Here is a 20,310-nt window from a genome sequence, read left to right on the forward strand (position 1 = left end):
TGAGAGAGAAATCCAGGCCAATGTGAAGAGTGATGACCACAAAAGGCTTTGGAGGAATAAGAGGAGAAATTTGTCTAAATCTTGAGTCTCTGAGATTTTCCCTCTCTTTGAAGGTCTTGTTCTGGGCTTATGGCACAGTTTAATCTCCCAAAGCACAATTTGTGCAAAGAATGGCTGTAGCGATTGCTTTATAACCAGGTGTTTATTATGTTGCTCAATGTCTATTGACATTGAATTGCTTGTGACATTTTTAAAGTTCAGTTTTAAGCAAATGTTTGTCTCTCCTAACAAGCCAGCATGCCTTCTTTTATCAGATGACCAAGATTAAATATTGTTTTGCTTTTTGCCTTGGTTATTTGTATGGTTAGAGCTAAATACAAGGTCCAGTCATTACAATACTTTTCATCTACTTGGGAGATATACTTTTCTTCCTCGACACTTGTTTTTTGAAAATGTCAATGATTATCTTAAATGCTATTATATAGGTGTTTTTATTGTAAATTCCTTCAAACGAATTTTAGATCTAGCTGAAATATAACCCAAATATTATAAATAAAACTAATCAGATCTTATTTGTAAGAAGAGTGATGTATTCTATGTAAACGTCCTCCAAAAGTAACATATATGTGATCATAAATAAACTCTTATTAAGTACTTGATTAATAATGGAGGGTTTTGTAAAAATGTATATTATGGGGCAAGTCTTCATTTCTAAAGTCAAGCAAACCTGAGCTCCAATTCCAGCTCCATTGCAAGATCAGCTGTCTGGTCCTGGGCATGTTACCTAACTCTCTGAGTCTCAGTTTCATCATCTGTAAAATGGGTATAAGAGCTGCACCCATCTCACAGAATTGTCATGAGAAATAAATGAAATAATACATGTAATGTGCAAATTGTCTGGTCTATGATAAGTACTCTCTCTATATATTATAAATACATATATCTATCTCTTATGGCATGTTTATTTTTATTTTCACAGCAGTGTTTCTGTCAAAATATAAGACAAATATAAGAAATATGGCTACTTGCTCAGCTTTCGATGTGAGGCCCTAAAAGTCTGTCTGAGCATTGCCATGTTCTAAGTCTATCCTCTCATTTTTTTCTCCAGTATTTTTGAGTGATTCCCCATGAAGCAAATGGCGCATGACCTAACATCTGAGAACTTTGTTACCATATAGAGTCTGGCTAAGAAGACTATCAAAAACAACACACAGGAATTTTAATATTTTCCCACACTTAAAATTTTCCAGTGATTTAAACCATGGGTGCTTTTCGTTCTGTGTAATTCTACTATTTTTCCACATGACTCTCCTTTACCAGGGCTTGGCAGCACTGTTTAGCCAGTGTTATTTTATTGTCTTTTTTTGAGAGTCTAGTGAACTTGAGGGAAGGGTAGAAATGGCAAAGAAATTTCATGACACAACTTCAGTTTTACACATAGACCTAAGTCTGCTAACTGTCCACAATTACCTCTCTCACTCTGTTTTCCTCAACTCTAAAATTTAGACTTTAGATTTAATATTTTTTCTCTTAGTCTTTTTTTTTTCTCTTTAAGAGGTACTGACTGACATGAAAGCCAAAAGCATTATGCTGACATATTAGAACCACTGAAGTTGGAAAAAAAAAGGCCACCACAACAGCAAGAAGCCCGAGGATTTTCAACAGGAAGGAAACTGGGAAATTAGATGAAGTTTTTAGAGCCCGTGTCTTTAAAGGCTTCAATATCCTTTGTTTCTGGGTGAAGATGGCATTCCTGGTTCCATTCCATTGCCCAGGTCCAACCAGGCGATACTGATAGGAGTTGCAGGGCCCAAAATAAAGTTTCATAGCCAGTTTAGGCTCTTTTAGCAAGAGAGAGAGGAGGTCTGGCTTTGCACCTATCTCTAAGGCGAGCTCGTCCAAGTAGTCGATGTAACTGGTCTGCAGTATCTGGTTGTTGCTCTCTCCAAACCTTAATGAAGAAAGAATAAAGGACAGATTCACAAAATGTTCTAAGTTATATAAGAACATTAGGTATTCATTAGCTATTGAAAGAATGAAGTAATGAATGAATGAATAAATGAGTTTTGAATAACTCTCCAAGTCTCCTGGCAAGTAAAACTAATCAGGATTGCTGCAAAGATTCACAAGATAACACAGATGAAAGCATAGCTCAGTGTTTTGCCCAGAAGAGACACAGTATTTGCTTGTTGAATTATTAAAGTACCTGGCACTCTGACTGGCATATAGTAGATGAATTAGAATTTGAATGTGAGATAACCTCTACACTATAAGGCCCCCAAGTCTACTTTCCAATGTACTTGATCTCTATTGAACTCCATTCCACTTCATCACAAAATGTAAATCCTTGACCTTCACTTCACACCAACTCCTTTCTAATTTGCTTTGATGGGAGTTCCGCCAGCTGACTTTCCAGAGATACTTAGGCTACTGTCACCACCACTGCCCCCATCCCACTTCCTCTTTACCACAGAGTGTGAGAGGATACAGAACCTAACATGGGCAATATATAAAACAAATAAATTTAGGTCAAGGATAAATGTTCTTGTTTGGTGAAATTACTATTTTTAAATAGTTGGATCTTAAAGTAGTAGAATTTGCTTTTTTAGAAGCAGCTAGGTGGTTCTTGTGAGTAGTTAGATCACTATACTTGGAGAAACACTGTTCTATGTAAAGAATTAAAAAAAATTCTTACAAGTCAATTCTTTTTTTATTCCTCTTGATAATGTCTGCCATCATAGTTCTCTCTGAGGGCAAAGTACACAAGCCTAGAAAATAAAAGGTTGGTTGAGTAGTGGGTTTGATTCAATTTCATTGCTTTATCTAGATGATTGATTTCTACAATCAACTGATTCCTACAATCAGTTGATTCCTACAATTAAATTTTGGCCATTTACCCATGAGATACCAGTCAGCACTGCTGTGTTGTTGAACTCCAGGGTGCGCCACCTGCATTGAGTTCTATGTAATGTTGCCCAGGGATCACCAGGCTACAGCGTGGACTCTGGGGTGGGAGTCGGGGGTTAGAGAAGAAGGTGGAGAGGGAAGGTGAGCCTGAGAAGTTGGGAAGCCGTGCCAGATGGCTTGAGCTCCATTCTGAAAGTGGTGGGAAGCCGTGGGGGACAAGATGAGATTCGCCTTTTGGAAAGATTCTTTGAGGTGCTGAATTTTGGGAAATGGGCTCCCGGCAGGTCAGTTTAAAGGCAGCAAGACAAGTTAAGAGGCTGTTGAAGAAAACCAGGTGAGGGAAGGGGTGGCACAAACTGAGGTAGGGCAGTGGGGAGAGAGAAAGATTGATGTCAGTTATCACTGTGTGCTTGTGATTCCGTCCCCTGTCACAGGTGTCCCTAGAAATTCAGACATGGTGAAGAACGGTGAGCTTTCCTGGATATGGCTAGTCATCAGACATCTCAGATTCAATGAGTCCAAAACTGAGCTCATCACTGAAGTCCTGCTGCTCAGACTTGCATCCTCTTCCACACGCTCCCTCTAGCCCCAGCACTGCTCCCCACCCGGTTTCCACCACCTGAGGTCTGCCTTGATCAAGTCACCCTTGATTCTACTCTTTTCCTTGAATTTTTCTACATGAAGCCAAGCATTACGTCCCGCTGGTTTGATTCTTAACTAGCTCTCTTCTCCACTTTGTCTCTTTACCTGGCTGAGGTTGTATCACATTTTAGTATAGACGATTACAGTAGCCTTCTCACTGGTCTCTGAGACTCTATTCCTTTCGCCTTTCAAATCTGTCTTTCACACTAATGTTGAAATAATCTATCAAAAGTGAAAATCTGATAATGTCTGGTCCTTGCTTAACCTTTCATTGGGTCTTCCGGCAGAAGAGCTTTCTTAAATGGAGACACTAGGTCCTCAGGCCAGACGTAATCAGGGTCCCTAAGAGTCCCTCAGATGGTTTTTATGTGTAGCTAAATTTGGGAAGAGCTGATATACATTTTATGTTCAAGCTCCTTAGCATGTCTTAAAAGGATCCTGTGTCTTGGTCCCTTCCTCTCTAAGAATAATCTCTCACCCCTCTCTGCCTCACACCTCATGTTCTAGGAATGTCAAGTATCTTGTAATAATTCCTCATCTGCATCACACCTCTGTGCTCTGATTCCCTTTTCTGCACCTGGGAAACCCAGTTATCTAGGGAGTTTTCCTTGACCACATGCCCTTCCTTTATCCAAACTCTGCTGTCGCTAAGCACCCTTTCTCTTTTTCCAGACACTCCATGCAGTCCTCTGACAAAGCACATGTCTTATTATCTTAAAATGACCCATTTAAATTTCTCTGTATCCTACCAAGTTCCAGCACAAGGCTAAGTATTCAATAAGATTTTGTTGAGCTGAATTGAGCCCTGGATCAGGGAGATAGTAACAGCCTTCTGAGAAGTACAAAGTGCTACACAATGGTCAGAGAGAAATATTCTAATAATTTTATAGCTTTGTAGGGATCTGTGAGGTTGAGCTGCTTCGGTATTAAGAGTTAATTTGGAGTTAAGTATGGAGTAGGCCCTAGGTCTCTTGATTTGCACATATTCTGAGGAATTTATAAACATATTATAGGTAAAACTAGGAGTCATAGATGTCTTCCTTCCTTCTGTTCTCTCATTAGTCCAAGAAAAAATAATATTTACTTAACATCATGTCAACTGAAATTCTCTGAATTTTCTAATATTTTAAAGGAATGATTGCAGATATTTATTATTATCGTATCCCAGTATTGGTTATTTTGTGAATTTTCTAACTTTTTAGGATGTCAGTTTTGTGAGAGCAGCCAAGGTTGGCAACCTTCTTGTTGGCAACCTCCTTTTCTAAACTTGTTATTTAGCAAAATCCACCAGGTGTGAAACACTCAGCCATTCACTTGCCCACTCACTTACCTTTGAAAACTCTTGTTACCCAATGAGCTTGAAGTTCAACAGTTGGGAAATTGAAACTAGAGGCTGGATAAGACCAATGCATGCAAGGGTTGACTTCTCCAGGTGAGGAGGGAACATGTATTTGTACAGCAAGACCATATTATTCTCTACTTTAACAAGTGGATCTTCAAGGAAGGGAAAAGAGAAAGTATATCCTATTGCAAAGACAATTACGTCAATGTCCTCCTCCACTGTTCCATCCTCAAAGATGGCAGAAGTTTCTGTGAGCTCTTTCACTCTTGATTTCACCTTGGTGGCTCCACAGAGTATATGACTTGGAAGATCATCACTTAGTATTGGCTATTTCATAAGGTATCTGAAACATGCAGAAGAAAACACTCAGAAAGAGTATTTCTTTTCTTTTTTCTTAATTTTTTATTTATTTTATTTTAATTTTTGGCTGTGTTGGGTCTCCGTTGCTGTGCGTGGGCCTTCTCTAGTTGCGGTGAGCCGGGGCTTCTCTTCGTTGCAGTGTGCGGGCTTCTCATTGGTGTGGCTTCTCTTGTTGCAGAGCACGGGCTCTAGGCGCACAGGCTTCAGTAGTTGTGGCGCATGGGCTGAGTTGCTCCACGGCATGTGGGATCTTCCCGGGCCAGGGCTCGAACCCGTGCCCCTTGCATTGGCAGGCGGATTCTTAACCACTGTGCCACCAGGGAAGCCCCAGAAAGAGTATTTAATGAGGGGTTTTGAACTCTCTTGATATTTTATGGGCTTGGCTCTGGGAATAAAGAGGTTTTTCAAATATCCATAAAACTTTCTAACTTGACTAGTTGGGCTACCCCAAGCCTTACTCTCTGACTTTATTCTCATGTCGCATATCTCTTCCCTCAACAAATAAGGAAAAACATGTAGATGATGTGGGCAAAACACATTTCAAAAAAGGAGGCATTCCTAAGGGCTTAGACAAAATGCCAGTGCCTGTGGTCAATTCCTGAGCATTCCAATTGTTATTATCCCATTGATAATTTCTGTTGTTTTATGTTATCTACCTTTAATTATCTTGATGTTCCATTTAATTTTTATCTGATCATAAGTAAGTAAGGAAAACTTTGTTAAATTCCCATTAGTTTTGAAACTTATTAAGAGATTAGTGTGAAAATTAATGCATAGAATCAAGTTTGGGGATATTTCTTGATCCCAAATATACGTGGAGTCTCTGTATGTATGTGATAGCATGAATAGTGGAGCAAAGTCTGGCTGTATTTCTGGAATTTCCTTTTTTGTAGATTTGAGAACCATTTTGTTAAAAAAATAAGGATACATGGTACATGTATCAGATCTCAGAAGATAGCAGCCACGTTGCATTTGTTGAAAGATTGCAAACCTCTTCTGTTTTTTTTTTTTAAGGGAAGGAGCCTGTTATCAAATAAAGAAAAATAAACATCCATATTTTTTGCTTGTGTTTATAAGATCAGTGATGTATAACAGATTAACAGGCAGTGAGTATGTTCTCAAAAGCTACCCACAGGAAGAACCCTTGTGGTGTACAGAGTTAGCAAAGTATGAATTAACAGATGTAGAATTTGGATCAGTTTTCCCACCCCCCCTCTGAAAGGAAGGTCACAGTCTCTTAAAGCAGCCTTTTCCAATGTTGGACAGCTCTGGGTATTAGGAAGTGCTTCCCATGATCCTAGTTCTACTTTCTGGAGCAGCTCATAATATTTATACTTCATCTTCTTAAATATTTACTTTTTAAAAGGCATACAGAACAAATTTGGAATTCAAAATCCAGGAGCTACATGATACCCATATTGTTAGGTTGTAGTTTGAACTACCATGTTAGCAATTTAGCTCTTTGCAAAAAGAAACCCCTCTGACATCCTTGATTACCAATGAGTATACCATAAAAAAGCAAAGTAACTCTACTTGTTTTGAGGCATAAGGCCATAATTTTCATGGTTGAATCACTGATTCATCTGTTGTTCCATCACCCATTTTACAACTCTTCGTGGCAGGACATTTCGGAGCATGGAGCTAAAATGGGTGTGGAACACCATGTCCCAGGGATAGCCATCTTCAGAGATACGGCCCATGACCCAGGAACCGTGTCTGGTGCTGACAAACACCTGGTGAGCAAAAAAGGATGCAGTTCAAACTAGGGCATCATCTCTTTTGGGAGGAACCCACTGTGTAGATAATACATCACATGTATGGCCCCAGAATTTGCTGAAATGCTTTGTTTTAAAGATGATTGACCTCAAAGTGAAGTACCTTCCAGTTTTCACTGCTCTGGGGCAGCTTTATCATACAAGTGGGAACCAGTAGTACTTATGCTGATACAGGAAGACTACCATAGTCTTGAGAACTTCATGGAAATATGAGAAAATCTTTGGGCTAAACCAATCATAAAACCCACAAATTTTTGCCATGCTTGAAGTTGTGGTTCAATGCTCCTTCCCTCCTCTTACCTTGTCCATCCACCACAAGTTGTTTTTATAGGGAAGGTATACAATTATAATCCTAGGAAATGTATGATTACAGCCTAATGTCTAGATAGGCACAAATATATGGATCTGTATATCCCCAGAGAGGGAATAACAAGGGAAATCAGCTTCTTCCCATACTTGAAAGAACATTGTTATGTATTTTAAAAGTTAAAAATTCTGAACTTATACTGTGATTTCCATTCTCTTCAAGTGCACTTCTGAATCCCCTCTCATATGTACTCTTTTTTTAAAAAAAATGTAGCATTATTTTATTAACTACTGCATAAATTCTAAAAGCATATATGTTATGATTCCTTCCATCAGTTTCTAGATCTTGATTGAGTTACCAGATTTTTAACTTTGAATTTATTTTAAAAATTCAGAGTTTAAAAATCTAACATTTACTATTCATAGATATTACTTTACATGGAAGTTAATATAGGAGGTAATCAGTTATACATATATATATATATATATATTCTTTTTCAGAGTCTTTTTCCATATAGGTTATTACAGAGTATTGAGTGGAGTTAGTTTCCTGTGCTATACAGTAGTTCCTTGTTGATTACCTATTTTATATATAGTAGTGTGTATATGTCAGATGTATTCTTTACCTTGTATACTTATATTTCCCTAGTTTTCAAGGTGTGCATTTATATCTCTTTTCAAATGTATATTTTACTTTGTTTACTGTTACTCCGCCATTGACCAAATACATATTTGACTTGCGTCTTAAAATTTTATATGCCAATACTTTTACATGCCAGAACTCTATGAGTTCTGCTGTACAAGGCTGTCCTTGATAAACACATAAGATTCACTTACAAGGAAACTGATTCACTTAGGAGTTTAAGATCATGGATTCTAGATCTAGGACTCTGGATCCAGACTGCCTGGGTTTGACTCTCAGCCCCACTACTTACAAGCTGTGTTGCCTTGGTGAGTTACTTCAACCTCTCTGTGCCTCCATTTCTCTCTCTCTTTAAAATAGTACATGCTTCATAGAATTATTGTGCAGATTAAATGAGATAATATATGTAAAGTTCTGAAAATATTGCCTGGCAAGTGATAAGTACTGCTAGGTATTATTATTTTGTAAAGTTAGCCTGGAGGAGAGGAGTTTCATATAGTGCCACATATCTGGAGTGAGCCAGAATTTGGAGACAAGTTTTGCTGGGACCACAACTCCTTAGCTTGTGAAGTAGCACTTACATAAAATGGTATAATGGTGTTGAATTGTTGGTCTGTGAGTGGTAATACCCTTATATCCTGATTTTCTCCTGCTGTTTCCCTTTTGTTGACTTGGCACTACTTTGGTTAGGTATTAGATAATATACTTCAAATATTTCCATGAATGTCTCTTTCCATTACTTATTGTCTGCCTTTCTTCCTTAGGATTAATCCATGTTTCATATTGAAAGCTCTGCCTATTTTATTTATTCTCTTTCTGCTGTCACCATCTTTACAGCGGGGAGTCTAATCTGGCTAGCTGTACTAGCTGCAACAGTGTGATATGTCTCAGGATTTAGGATCAGGCTTCTTTCCCTGAGATGCATACTTCAGGCCAAGGGTCAGAGATCTGGTTTTTGGTGAGAAAGTGTGTGGATGGCTCAGCACCATCCCATAGTATTTTGAGTGGTGCTTTTGGACTGTGGTAGAGCATGCCGTATACTTGTGAACATGAACCTCCTTTAACAGAAGCAGGGCACACTCAGGACTAAGGTGAGTTTAGGCTATAATTTTAAGCTTTGCAGATGCACCTGGTTCTATCCCTTACATACATAGCTCCTATGTATCTCTTCTCACAGAAGGGTTGAGAGTGCATTAATCTGTGTAAGACATTTTATCATAATTATCAGTTATGTTATTAATCCAATAAATATTGAAGAGACATCCTATTTAAAGATGAATGAGGTGAAAGGCACACAAATATAGCAAAGGTGGTTTCTTAATATTGAATCTGGCATGACTGACAGGCTTTTACATGGCAAGGCCCATATAAGGAAATAGACTCTTGCAATCTAAGATTTGATATCTTTGGATCATCTGTTCTAAGTCCAAATCACTGACTTGTAACATGTAGTGGTCTAGTACGGAGCTTTCCTTGGTTGACAGCTAAGTCAGCTCCTTTTATCATACTCCCTTCCTCAAGCTTGGCAGGCATTCCCAACAGGAAAGAGACTGGACCTTTTGCCTCTCTACCTGAGTTGGCTCTTCTCCAAGACTTTACAGTTACTGCCTCCTCACTTGTTCTTCACACTGAGGTCTTTTTTTTTTTTTAACATCTTTATTGGAGTATAATTGCTTTACAATGTTGCGTTAGTTTCTGCTGTATAACAAAGTGAATCAGCTATACATATATCCCTGTATCTTCTCCCTCTTGTGTCTCCCTCTCACCCTCCCTAACCCACCCCTCTAGGTGGTCACAAAGCACTGAGCTGATCTCCCTGTGCTATGCAGCTGCTTCCCACTAGCTGTCTGTTTTATATTTGGTAGTGTATATATGTCCATGCCACTCTCTCACTTTGTCCCAGCTTACCCTTCCCACTCCCCGTGTCCTCAAGTCCATTCTCTACGTCTGCATCTTTTATTCCTGTCTCCTGCCCCTAGGTTCTTCAGAACCAGTTTTTTTTTTTTTTTTAGATTCCATATATATGTGTTAGCATACGGTATTTGTTTTTCTCTTTCTGACTTACTTTACTCTGTATGACAACTCTAGGTCCAGCCACCTCACACTGAGGTCTTAAAAGCTTTGAAAAGTGAAAAGTGGTTTCTTTTCACAAAAAAGGTGAGGACCTCCTGGGTCTAGTAAATCTCTTTCTGGTGTTAGTGACCTGCTCATCCCCAGGGTGGTAATTCTGACAGGTCCCAGTGGAACCCCTTCATCAACCTGCTGGGGAGGCACTATGTTCTTTTATCACATTTACTACTGGGCATCTTGAGCCCTGACAGTGTGAGTCTCAGGACTGGACAGTTTTGCTGGTTGTAGACATGGCTACTGCAACTCCTGTGTAGCCAGAAGATGCTGGGCTACATCAGAGTGATAGGGCCCTGTTGAGAGGGGATGCTTTGGGGAGAGGAAACTTAGCTATTTTTTCCATCTTTGCCTAGCTCTGTCCTTGTAAAAGGGTTTTATTTTCTGCTATTCCCAACCATCTCTGTCAGCATTATCTGTACCTTGTAATGTTTGACTCTGGAAGCTAAGCTGTGTCATTCCTGAGCAGGTGCAAAGATAACAGTGGTTGGAAGGCCTCAGGGAGCACCTAAATATTTGTGATTATGGTTGGGAGTCTGTCTGTTTAATCTTTCCCTTAATGATTCTTGGAAGCTAAGGATTATTTACATTTCAAATAGAATTCAAATATGCACTAAATTTCTAAAAGGCACTCCTCCAAAGATGAACAGGTCAACTCATAAAGCCCCCTGGGTAGAAACAAGGCCTCCTGTGCTGAAAGTCATCTGATGCAAACTTAAGTGAGGGAACCATAGCCCACAGAAGTAAAATGACTGCCTCTAGGTTACAAGCCTGATTAGTGGCAAAGGTGGGAGATAAACTCTGGCTTCTTGGTTTCCAGATTTTCTATGATACCACACTGGGCAACCAAACAACAAATCAATTAATGAGTAATGGAGCCTTAGTTACATGGCTGGGATTTTCCTCTCCTCCACCGTACAAGGTAATCAGGGAACATCTTACCTGAGCAGCCTTCTTACTCAACTCAACTGCAATATCTGAGGCTGAGTTTCCTATTCCAATCACCAAAATGCGTTTTCTTTCAAATCCCTCTGGGTGCTTGTATTGGTGGCTATGGAGATACTGGCCTTTGAACTTCTGAATACCTTTAGGGGGAAGAAAAGAGAAATCCATGAACTATGTCAAGTTAAGTTCAATAAAACTGCACCATCAGCTTTTCCTTTCTGGGGAAAATCATTTGTTTTGTCTCTTCCCCTCTTAGGTATGTTACATTATCAAGGCCAACTGGCAAACTCAAAGTATGAACCACATAAGAAATGTTAGGTTAAGCATATGGTACAGGACCAAAAGAGTTGATTTCAGAGGCTGCAGCTTAGATATTTATTAGAGAACAAACAATTTTTTTTTTATTTTAGCAGCAAAGACATCTTTATAGTTTGTTTTTTTAATATTTATTAGAGTATAATTGCTTTACAATGGTGTGTTAGTTTCTGCTTTATAACAAAGTGAATCAGTTATACATATACATATGTTCCCATATCTCTTCCCTCTTGCGTCTCCCTCCCTCCCACCCTCCCTATCCCACCCCTCCAGGCGGTCACAAAGCACCGAGCTGATCTCCCTGTGCTATGCGCCTGCTTCCCACTTGCTATCTACCTTACATTTGATAGTGTATATATGTACATGCCTCTCTCTCACTTTGTCACAGCTTACCCTTCCACCTCCCCATAGCCTCAAGTCCATTCTCTAGTAGGTCTGTGTCTTTATTTCTGTCTTGCCCCTAGGTTCCTCATGACTTTTTTTTTTCTTAAATTCCATATATACGTGTTAGCATACAGTATTTGTCTTACTCTTTCTGACTTACTTCATTCTGTATGACAGACTCTAGGTGTATCCACCTCATTACAAATAGCTCAATTTCGTTTCTTTTTATGGCTGAGTAATATTCCATTGTATATATGTGCCACATCTTCTTTATCCATTCATCTGATGATGGACACTTAGGTTGTTTCCATCTCCAGGCTATTGTAAATAGAGCTGCAATGAACATTTTGGTACATGACTGTTTTTGAATTATGGTTTTCTCAGGGTATATGCCCAGTAGTGGGATTGCTGGGTCATATGGTAGTTCTATTTGTAGTTTTTTAAGGAACTTCCATACTCTTGTCCATAGTGGCTGTACCAATTTACATTCCCACGAGCAGTGCAAGAGTGTTCCCTTTTCTCCACACCCTCTACAGCAATTATTGTTTGTAGATTTTTTGAAGATGGCCATTCTGACTGCTGTGAGATGATTTCTCGTTGTAGTTTTGATTTGCATTTCTCTAATGATTAATAATGTTGAGCATTCTTTCATGTGTTTGTTGGCAGTGTGTATATCTTCTTTGAAGAAATGTCTATTTAGGTCTTCTGCCCATTTTTGGATTGGGTTGTTTCTTTTTTTGTTATTGAGCTGCATGAGCTGCTTATAAATTTTGGAGATTAATCCTTTGTCAGTTGCTTCATTTGCAAATATTTTCTCCCATTCTGGGGTTGTCTTTTGGTCTTGTTTATGGTTTCCTTTGCTGTGCAAAAGCTTTGAAGTTTCATGAGGTCCCATTTGTTTATTTTTGTTTTTATTTCCATTTCTCTAGGAGGTGGGTCAAAAAGGATCTTGCTGTGATTTATGTCATGGAGTGTTCTGCCTATGTTTTCCTCTAAGAGTTTGGTAGTTTCTGGCCTTACATTTAGGTCTTTAATCCATTTTGAGCTTATTTTGTGTATGGTGTTAGGGAGTGTTCTAATCTCATACTTTTACATGTACCTGTCCAGTTTTCCCAGCACCACTTATTGAAGAGGCTGTTCTTTCTCCACTATACATCCCTGCCTCCTTTATCAAAGATAAGGTGACCGTATGTGCGTGGGTTTATCTCTGGGCTTTCTATCCTGTTCCATTGATCTATCTTTCTGTTTTTGTGCCAGTACCATACTGCCTTGACTACTGTACCTTTGTAGTATAGTCTGAAGTCAGGGAGCCTGATTCCTCCAGTTCCTTTTTTCCGTTCTCAAGATTGCTTTGGCTATTCGGGGTCTTTTGTGTTTCCATACAAATTGCGAAATTTTTTGTTCTAGTTCTGTGAAAAATGCCGGTGGTAGTTTGATAGGGATTGCATTGAATCTGTAGATTGCTTTGGGTAGTAGAGTCATTTTCACAATGTTGATTCTTCCAATCCAAGAACATGGTATATCTCTCCATCTGCTTGTATCATCTTTAATTTCTTTCATCAGTGTCTTACAATTTTCTGCATACAGGTCTTTTGTCTCCTTAGGTAGGTTTATTCCTAGATATTTTATTCTTTTTGTTGCAGTGGTAAATGAGAGTATTTTCTTGATTTCACTTTCAGATTTTTCATCATTAGTGTATAGGAATGCCAGAGATTTCTGTGCATTAATTTTGTATCCTGCTACTTTACCAAATTCATTGATTAGCTCTAGTAGTTTTCTGGTAGCATCTTTAGGATTCTCTATGTAGAGTATCATGTCATCTGCAAACAGTGACAGTTTTACTTCTTCTTTTCCGATTTGGATTCCTTTTATTTCCTTTTCTTCTCTGATTGCTGTGGCTAAAACTTCCAAAACTATGTTGAATAAGAGTGGTGAGAGTGGGCAACCTTGTCTTGTTCCTGATCTTAGTGGAAATGCTTTCAGTTTTTCACCATTGAGGATGATGTTTGCTGTGGGCTTGTCATATATGGCCTTTATTATGTGGAGGAAAGTTCCCCCTATGCCTACTTTCTGCAGGGTTTTTATCATAAATGGGTGTTGAATTTTGTCGAAAGCTTTCTCTGCATCTATTGAGATGATCATATGGTTTTTCTCCTTCAATTTGTTAATATGGTGTATCACGTTGATATATTTGCGTATATTGAAGAATCCTTGCATTCCTGGAATAAACCCCACTTGATCGTGGTGTATGATCCTTTTAATGTGCTGTTGGATTCTGTTTGCTAGTATTTTGTTGAGGATTTTTGCATCTATGTTCATCAGTGATATTGGCCTGTAGTTTTCTTTCTTTGTGACATCCTTGTCTGGTTTTGGTATCAAGGTGACGGTGGCCTCGTGGAAGGAATTTGGGAGTGTTCCTCCCTCTGCTATATTTTGGAAGAGTTTGAGAAGGATAGGTGTTAGCTCTTCTCTAAATGTTTGATAGAATTCGCCAGTGAAGCCATCTGGTCCTGGGCTTTTGTTTGTTGGAAGATTTTTAATCTCGGTCTGAATTTCAGTGCTTGTGATTGGTCTGTTCATATTTCCTATTTCTTCCTGATTCAGTCTTGGCAAGTTGTGCATTTCTAAGAATTTGTCCATTTCTTCCAGGTTGTCCATTTTATTGGCATAGAGTTGCTTGTAGTAATCTCTCATGATCTTTTGTATTTCTGCAGTGTCAGTTGTTACTTCCCCTTTTTCATTTCTAATTCTATTGATTTGAGTCTTCTCCCTTTTTTTCTTGATGAGTCTGGCTAATGGTTTATCAATTTTTTTATCTTCTCAAAGAACGAGCTTTTAGTTTTATTGATCTTTGCTATTGTTTTCTTCATTTCTTTTTCATTTATTTGTGATCTGATTTTTATGATTTCTTTCCTTCTGCTAACTTTGGGTTTTTTTTGTTCTTCTTTCTCTAATTGCTTGAGGTGGAAGTTTAGGTTGTTTATTCGAGATGTTTCCTGTTTTTTAAGGTAGGATTGTATTGCTATAAACTTCCCTCTTAGAACTGCTTTTGCTGCATCCCATAGGTTTTAGGTCGTCGTGTTTTCATTGTCATTTGTTTCTAGGTATTTTTTGATTTCCTCTTTGATTTCTTCAGTGATCACTTCGTTATTAAGTAGTGTATTGTTTAGCCTCCATGTGTTTGTATTTTTTACAGATTTTGTCCTGTAATTGATATCTAGTCTCATAGCGTTGTGGTCAGAAAAGATACTTGATACAATTTCAATTTTCTTAAATTTACCAAGGCTTGATTTGTGACCCAAGATATGATCTATCCTGGAGAATGTTCCATGAGCACTTGAGAAAAATGTGTATTCTGTTGTTTTTGGATGGAATGTCCTATAAATATCAATTAAGTCCATATTGTTTAATGTATCATTTAAAGCTTGTGTTTCCTTATTTATTTTCATTTTGGATGATCTGTCCATTGGTGAACGTGGGGTGTTAAAGTCCCCTACTATGAATGTGTTACTGTCAATTTCCCCTTTTATGGCTGTTAGTCTTTGCTTTATGTATTGAGGTGCTCCTATGTTGGGTGCATAAATATTTACAATTGTTATGTCTTCTTCTTGGGTTGATCCCTTGATCATTATGTAGTGTCCTTCTTTGTCTCTTCTAATAGTCTTTATTTTAAAGTTTATTTTGTCTGATATGAGAATTGCTACTTCAGCTTTCTTTTGATTTCCATTTGCATGGAATATCTTTTTCCATCCCCTCACTTTCAGTCAGTATGTGTCTCTAGATCTGAAGTGGGTCTCTTGTAGACAGCATATATATGGGTCTTGTTTTTGTATCCATTCAGCTAATCTGTGTCTTTTGGTGGGAGCATTTAGTCCATTTACATTTAAGGTAATTATCGATATGTATGTTCCTATTCCCATTTTCTCAATTGTTTTGTGTTTGTTATTGTAGGTCTTTTCCTTCTCTTGTGTTTCTTGCCTAGAGAAATTCCTTTAGCATTTGTTGTAAAGCTGATTTGGTGGTGCTGAACTCTCTCAGCTTTTGCTTGTCTGTAAAGGTTTTAATTTCTCCAAAATCTGAATGAAGTCCTTGCTGGGTAGAGTAATCTTGGTGGCAGGTTTTTCTCCTTCATCACTTTAAATATGTCCTGCCAGTCCCTTCTGGCTTGCAGGGTTTCTGCTGAAAGATCAGCTGTTAACCTTATGGGGATTCCCTTATGTGTTATTTGTTGTTTTTCCCTTGCTGCTTTTAATATGTTTTCTTTGTATTTAATTTTTGACAGTTTGATTAATATGTGTCTTGGTGTATTTCTCCTTGGATTTATCCTGTATGGGACCCTCTGTGCTTTCTGGACTTGATTAACTATTTCCTTTCCCATATTAGGGAAGTTTTCAACTATAATCTCTTCAAATATTTTCTCCATCCCTGTCTTTTTCTCTTCTTCTTCTGGAACCCCTATAATTTGAATGTTGGTGCGTTTAATGTTGCCCCAGAGGTCTCTGAGACTGTCCTCAGTTCTTTTCATTCTTTTTTCTTTATTCTGCTCTGCAGTAGTTATTTCCACTATTTTAAATCCAGGTCAGTTATCCGTTCTTCTGCCTCAGTTATTCTGCTATTGATCCCATTTAGAGTATTTTTAATTTCATTTATTGTGTTGTTCATCGTGTTTGTTTCATCTTTAGTTCTTCTAGGTCCTTGTTAAATGTTCCTTGCAGTTTCTGTATTCCATTTCCAAGATTTTGGATCATCTTTACTATCATCATTCTGAAATCTTTTTCAGGTAGACTGCCTATTTCCTCTTCATTTGTTAGGTGTGGTGGGTTTTTATCTTGCTCCTTCATCTGCTGTGTGTTTTTCTGTCTTCTCATTTTGCTTATCTTACTGTGCTTGGGGTCTCCTTTTTGTAGGCTGCAGGTTCGTAGTTCCCGTTGTTTTTGGTGTCTGTCCCCAGTGGCTAAGGTTGTTTCAGTGGGTTGTGTAGGCTTCCTGGTGGAGGGGACTAGTGCCTGTGTTCTGGTGGATGAGGCTGGATCTTGTCTTTCTGGTGGGCAGGTCCATGTCTGGTGGTGTCTTTTGGGGTGTCTGTGGACTTATCATGATTTCAGGCAGCCTCTCTGCTAACGGGTGGGGTTGCGTTCCTGTTTTGCTAGTTGTTTGGCACAGGGTGTCCAGCACTGTAGCTTGCTGGTCGTTGAGTGAAGCTGGGTGCTGGTGTTGAGATGGAGATCTCTGGGAGATTTTCGCCGTTTGATATTATGTGGAGCTTGGAGGTCTCTTGCGGACCAGTGTCCTGAAGTTGGCTCTCCCACCTCGGAGGCACAGCACTGACTCCTGGCTGCAGCACCAAGAGCCTTTCATCCACACGGCTCAGAATACAAGGCAGAAAAAGTAGAAAGAAAGAATTATTAGAACTAGAAAGAAAGAAAGAAAAAGAAAGAAAGAAAGGAAGAAGTAAGGAAAGAAAGGAGGGAGGGAGGAAGGAAGGAAGGAGGGAAGGAAGGAAGAAAAGAAAGAAGATAAAGTAAAATAAAATAAGATAAAATATAATAAAGTTATTAAAATAAAAAATTATTATTACAAAAAAATAAAAAGAAAAAACGGATAGATCCCTAGACCAATGGTGGAAGCAAAGCTATACAGACAAAATCTCACACAGAAGCATAGACATACACACTCACAAAAAGAGGAAAAGGGGAAAAAAATCATATATCTTGCTCTCGAAGCCCACCTCCTCAATTTGGGATGACTCGTTGTCTATTCATGTATTCCACAGATGCAGGGTATATCAAGTTGATTGTGGAGCTTTAATCCGCTGCTTTTGAGGCTGCTGGGAGAGATTTCCCTTTCTCCTGTTTGTTCGCACAGCTGCCGGGGTTCAGCTTTGGATTTGGCTGCGCCTCTGTGTGTAAGTCGCCAGAGGGCGTCTGTTCTTGGCTTTGGCTCACTCAGGCCGGGAGTGGGTGGGGGGGGGAGGGCGGGGCACGGAGTGCGGGGCGGGCCTGCGGCGGCAGAGGCCGCCATGACGTTGCAGCAGCCTGAGGTGCGCTGAGCGTCCTTCCGGGGAAGTTGTCCCTAGATCCCGAGACCCGGGCAGTGGCGGGCTGCACAGGCTCCCCGGAAGGGGGCTGTGGATAGTGACCTGTGCTGGCACACAGGCTTCTTGGTGGCGGCAGCAGCAGCCTTAGCGTCTCATGGCCGTCTCTGGGGTCCGCGCTTTTAGCCGCGGCTCGCGCCCATCTCTGGAGCTCCTTTAAGCAGCGCTCTTAATCCCCTCTCCTCGCGCACCAGGAAACAAAGAGGGAAGAAAAAGTCTCTTGCCTCTTCGGCAGGTCCAGACTTTTCCCCGGACTCCCTCCCGGCTAGCCGTGGCGCACTAGCCCTCTGCAGGCTGTGTTCACGCCGCCAACCCCAGTCCTCTCCCGGCGCTCCGACCGAAGCCTGAGCCTCAGCTCCCAGCCCCGCCCGCCCGGTGAGTGAGCAGACAAGCCTCTCGGTCTGGTGAGTGCCGCTCGGCACCGATCCTCTGTGCGGGAATCTCTCCGCTTTTCCCTCCGCACCCCTGTTGCTGTGCTCTCCTCCGCGGCTCCGAAGCTTCCCCCCTCCGCCACCCGCAGTCTCCAACCGTGAAAGGGCTTCCTAGTGTGTGGAAACCGTTCCTCCTCCACAGCTCCCTCCCAGACGTGCAGGTCCCGTCCCTATTCTTTTGTCTCTGTTTATTCTTTGTTCTTTTGTCCTACCCAGGTACGTGGGGAGTTTCTTGCCTTTTTGGGAGGTCTGAGGTCTTCTGCCAGCGTTCAGTAGGTGTTCTGTAGGAGTTGTTCCACGTGTAGATGTATTTCTGGTGTATCTGTGGGGAGGAAGGTGATCCCCGCGGCTTACTCCTCCACCATCTTCCCTTCGTCCCAAAACTATTGGTTTTGATAAATAGAGCAGAGTCAGGTGTTTGTTTCCAGCTACCCATTATCCTATTTTGGACTGTACAATGATATTTTATTATCACATAGCATATATTCTTTTTTTTTTTTTTTTTTTTTTTGCCGTATGCGGGCCTCTCATTGTTGTGGCCTCTCCCATTGCGGAGCACAGGCTCCGGACGCGCAGGCTCAGCGGCCATGGCTCACGGGCCCAGCTGCTCTGCGGCCTGTGGGATCTTCCCGGACCGGGGCACGAAGCTGTGTCCCGTGCATCGGCAGGCGGACTCTCAACCACTGCGCCACCAGGGAAGCCCTAGCATATATTCTTTTAAATGTTTCTTAAGCATATTATGAAGTACTATTATCGCAGTTGTGTAATAATTAGAATAACATTCATCATTCTTATTTTGCAAAAGCAAACAAAAACCAAAATAAGCTAAAAAGAAGGCACATTATAAGGTGAAGGATAGTTTCCACTTTGCCGTCAATCAGCAACTTACTGGACAAGCCTTTTTGAAGATAAGCATCTCTTTGTCTTTTCCCAGGAAACATGACTTTGTTAAAGTATTTGTGTTTGATGGTGGGTTGCTTGAAAGAGCCTTTAGATCATTAGTTCTCAAAGTGTGGTCCCTTGGCCAGAAGTTTCAGCATCACCTGGGAACTTGTTAGGCAAATTCTCAGCCTCATACTAGACCTAAAGAGTTGGAAATGCTAGGGGTGGAGACTAGCAAGTTGTGGTTTTAAAAGCCCTCCAGGTGATTCTGATTGAGATTGCCACTGCATTAGGTCAGTAAGCCTCAATCCCAGCTGAATATTGGAATCACCTGAGTAGCCCTTAATTGACTGAGGCCTACCCTAGACCAATTGAATCTTTGAAGGTCGTTAGAACTTTAAAAGCTCCTCAGGTGGTTTGAATAATGTGGGGTTTGGACTGAACCATCGTATCAGATGTTTTCGTGAAGGCCGTGGGAAGGAGATACACTCTCTGAGGGAAGGGCCTGGGAGGTACCATCTTCCCCTGTGCTCCCTGAAACATCACTGCCCTGTAGCAGCACTTATTTCCAGAAACTCTCCCCAGTAACCCTGGCTGTGGGCATGGCTCTGCGGAAGTCTCCAAAGATGTAGCAAAGTCGCAGGTGTTTGGCAGGATAGAAAAAGGACAAGGTAAGCACATGGCTGAAAGGACCTCTCCAACAGAGAACCAATTTGGGTGAGAATTCTCTGAAATACTGAGTAATATTTAGTGACTTTGAGGGAGGCTGGCTGATAATGAAGACTCAAAGAGCTCAACAGAATCAGAGATGGTGTTTGGAGTCTCTCATCTTTCTAGCTCTATCCTGATCTTAATATTATGCCTTGTTGCAGTAGCTAGGTAATTTTGCCTGACAATCCAACCTGAATATAAAGTACCTGGACACCTACTCCCAAAAGCTGGGGATCCCCACAGGCCTCACCTGGAAATGACTCCAGTGGGAGGTGAGGGAGTATGTGATGACCACTGCAGACCATGACTGTGTCAAAGACAGCACTTTGCTCCTTGCCGTTGCTCTCGGTAACAACCACCCATTGGCCAGTGGTTGAGAAATCCGAGCGTTTTTTCACACTGAGGACGGTTGTCTTGAACCGAACACAGAGAAGGCATCATTGAGCATT

At 40.4% G+C, this 20,310-nt stretch overlaps 1 protein-coding gene and 1 long non-coding RNA gene across 3 annotated transcripts in view; one reads left to right on the plus strand and one right to left on the minus strand.

Moving 5' to 3' along the window:
* The window catches only part of LOC307184679, a 554,503-nt gene that overhangs the window by 91,108 nt on the left and 443,085 nt on the right, over positions 1-20,310 (plus strand). The gene's annotated exons all lie outside the window — the stretch shown is intronic.
* FMO2 (flavin containing dimethylaniline monoxygenase 2) overlaps positions 1,586-20,310 on the minus strand; it is a gene marked incomplete at its 3' end in the record, with an annotated part of 92,666 nt that continues 73,941 nt past the window's right edge. Inside the window, 10 exon segments of the mRNA XM_079918260.1 lie at positions 1,586-1,615; positions 1,618-1,951; positions 2,696-2,768; positions 4,880-4,930; positions 4,933-5,218; positions 5,222-5,234; positions 6,785-6,822; positions 6,826-6,984; positions 11,042-11,184; positions 20,112-20,274. Of these exon segments, the coding sequence (XP_079774386.1) occupies positions 1,586-1,615; positions 1,618-1,951; positions 2,696-2,768; positions 4,880-4,930; positions 4,933-5,218; positions 5,222-5,234; positions 6,785-6,822; positions 6,826-6,984; positions 11,042-11,184; positions 20,112-20,274 (1,290 nt within the window).

Source organism: Stenella coeruleoalba, assembly GCF_951394435.1.
Source record: "Stenella coeruleoalba genome assembly, chromosome: 1".
Taxonomy (NCBI): Eukaryota; Metazoa; Chordata; class Mammalia; order Artiodactyla; family Delphinidae; genus Stenella; species Stenella coeruleoalba.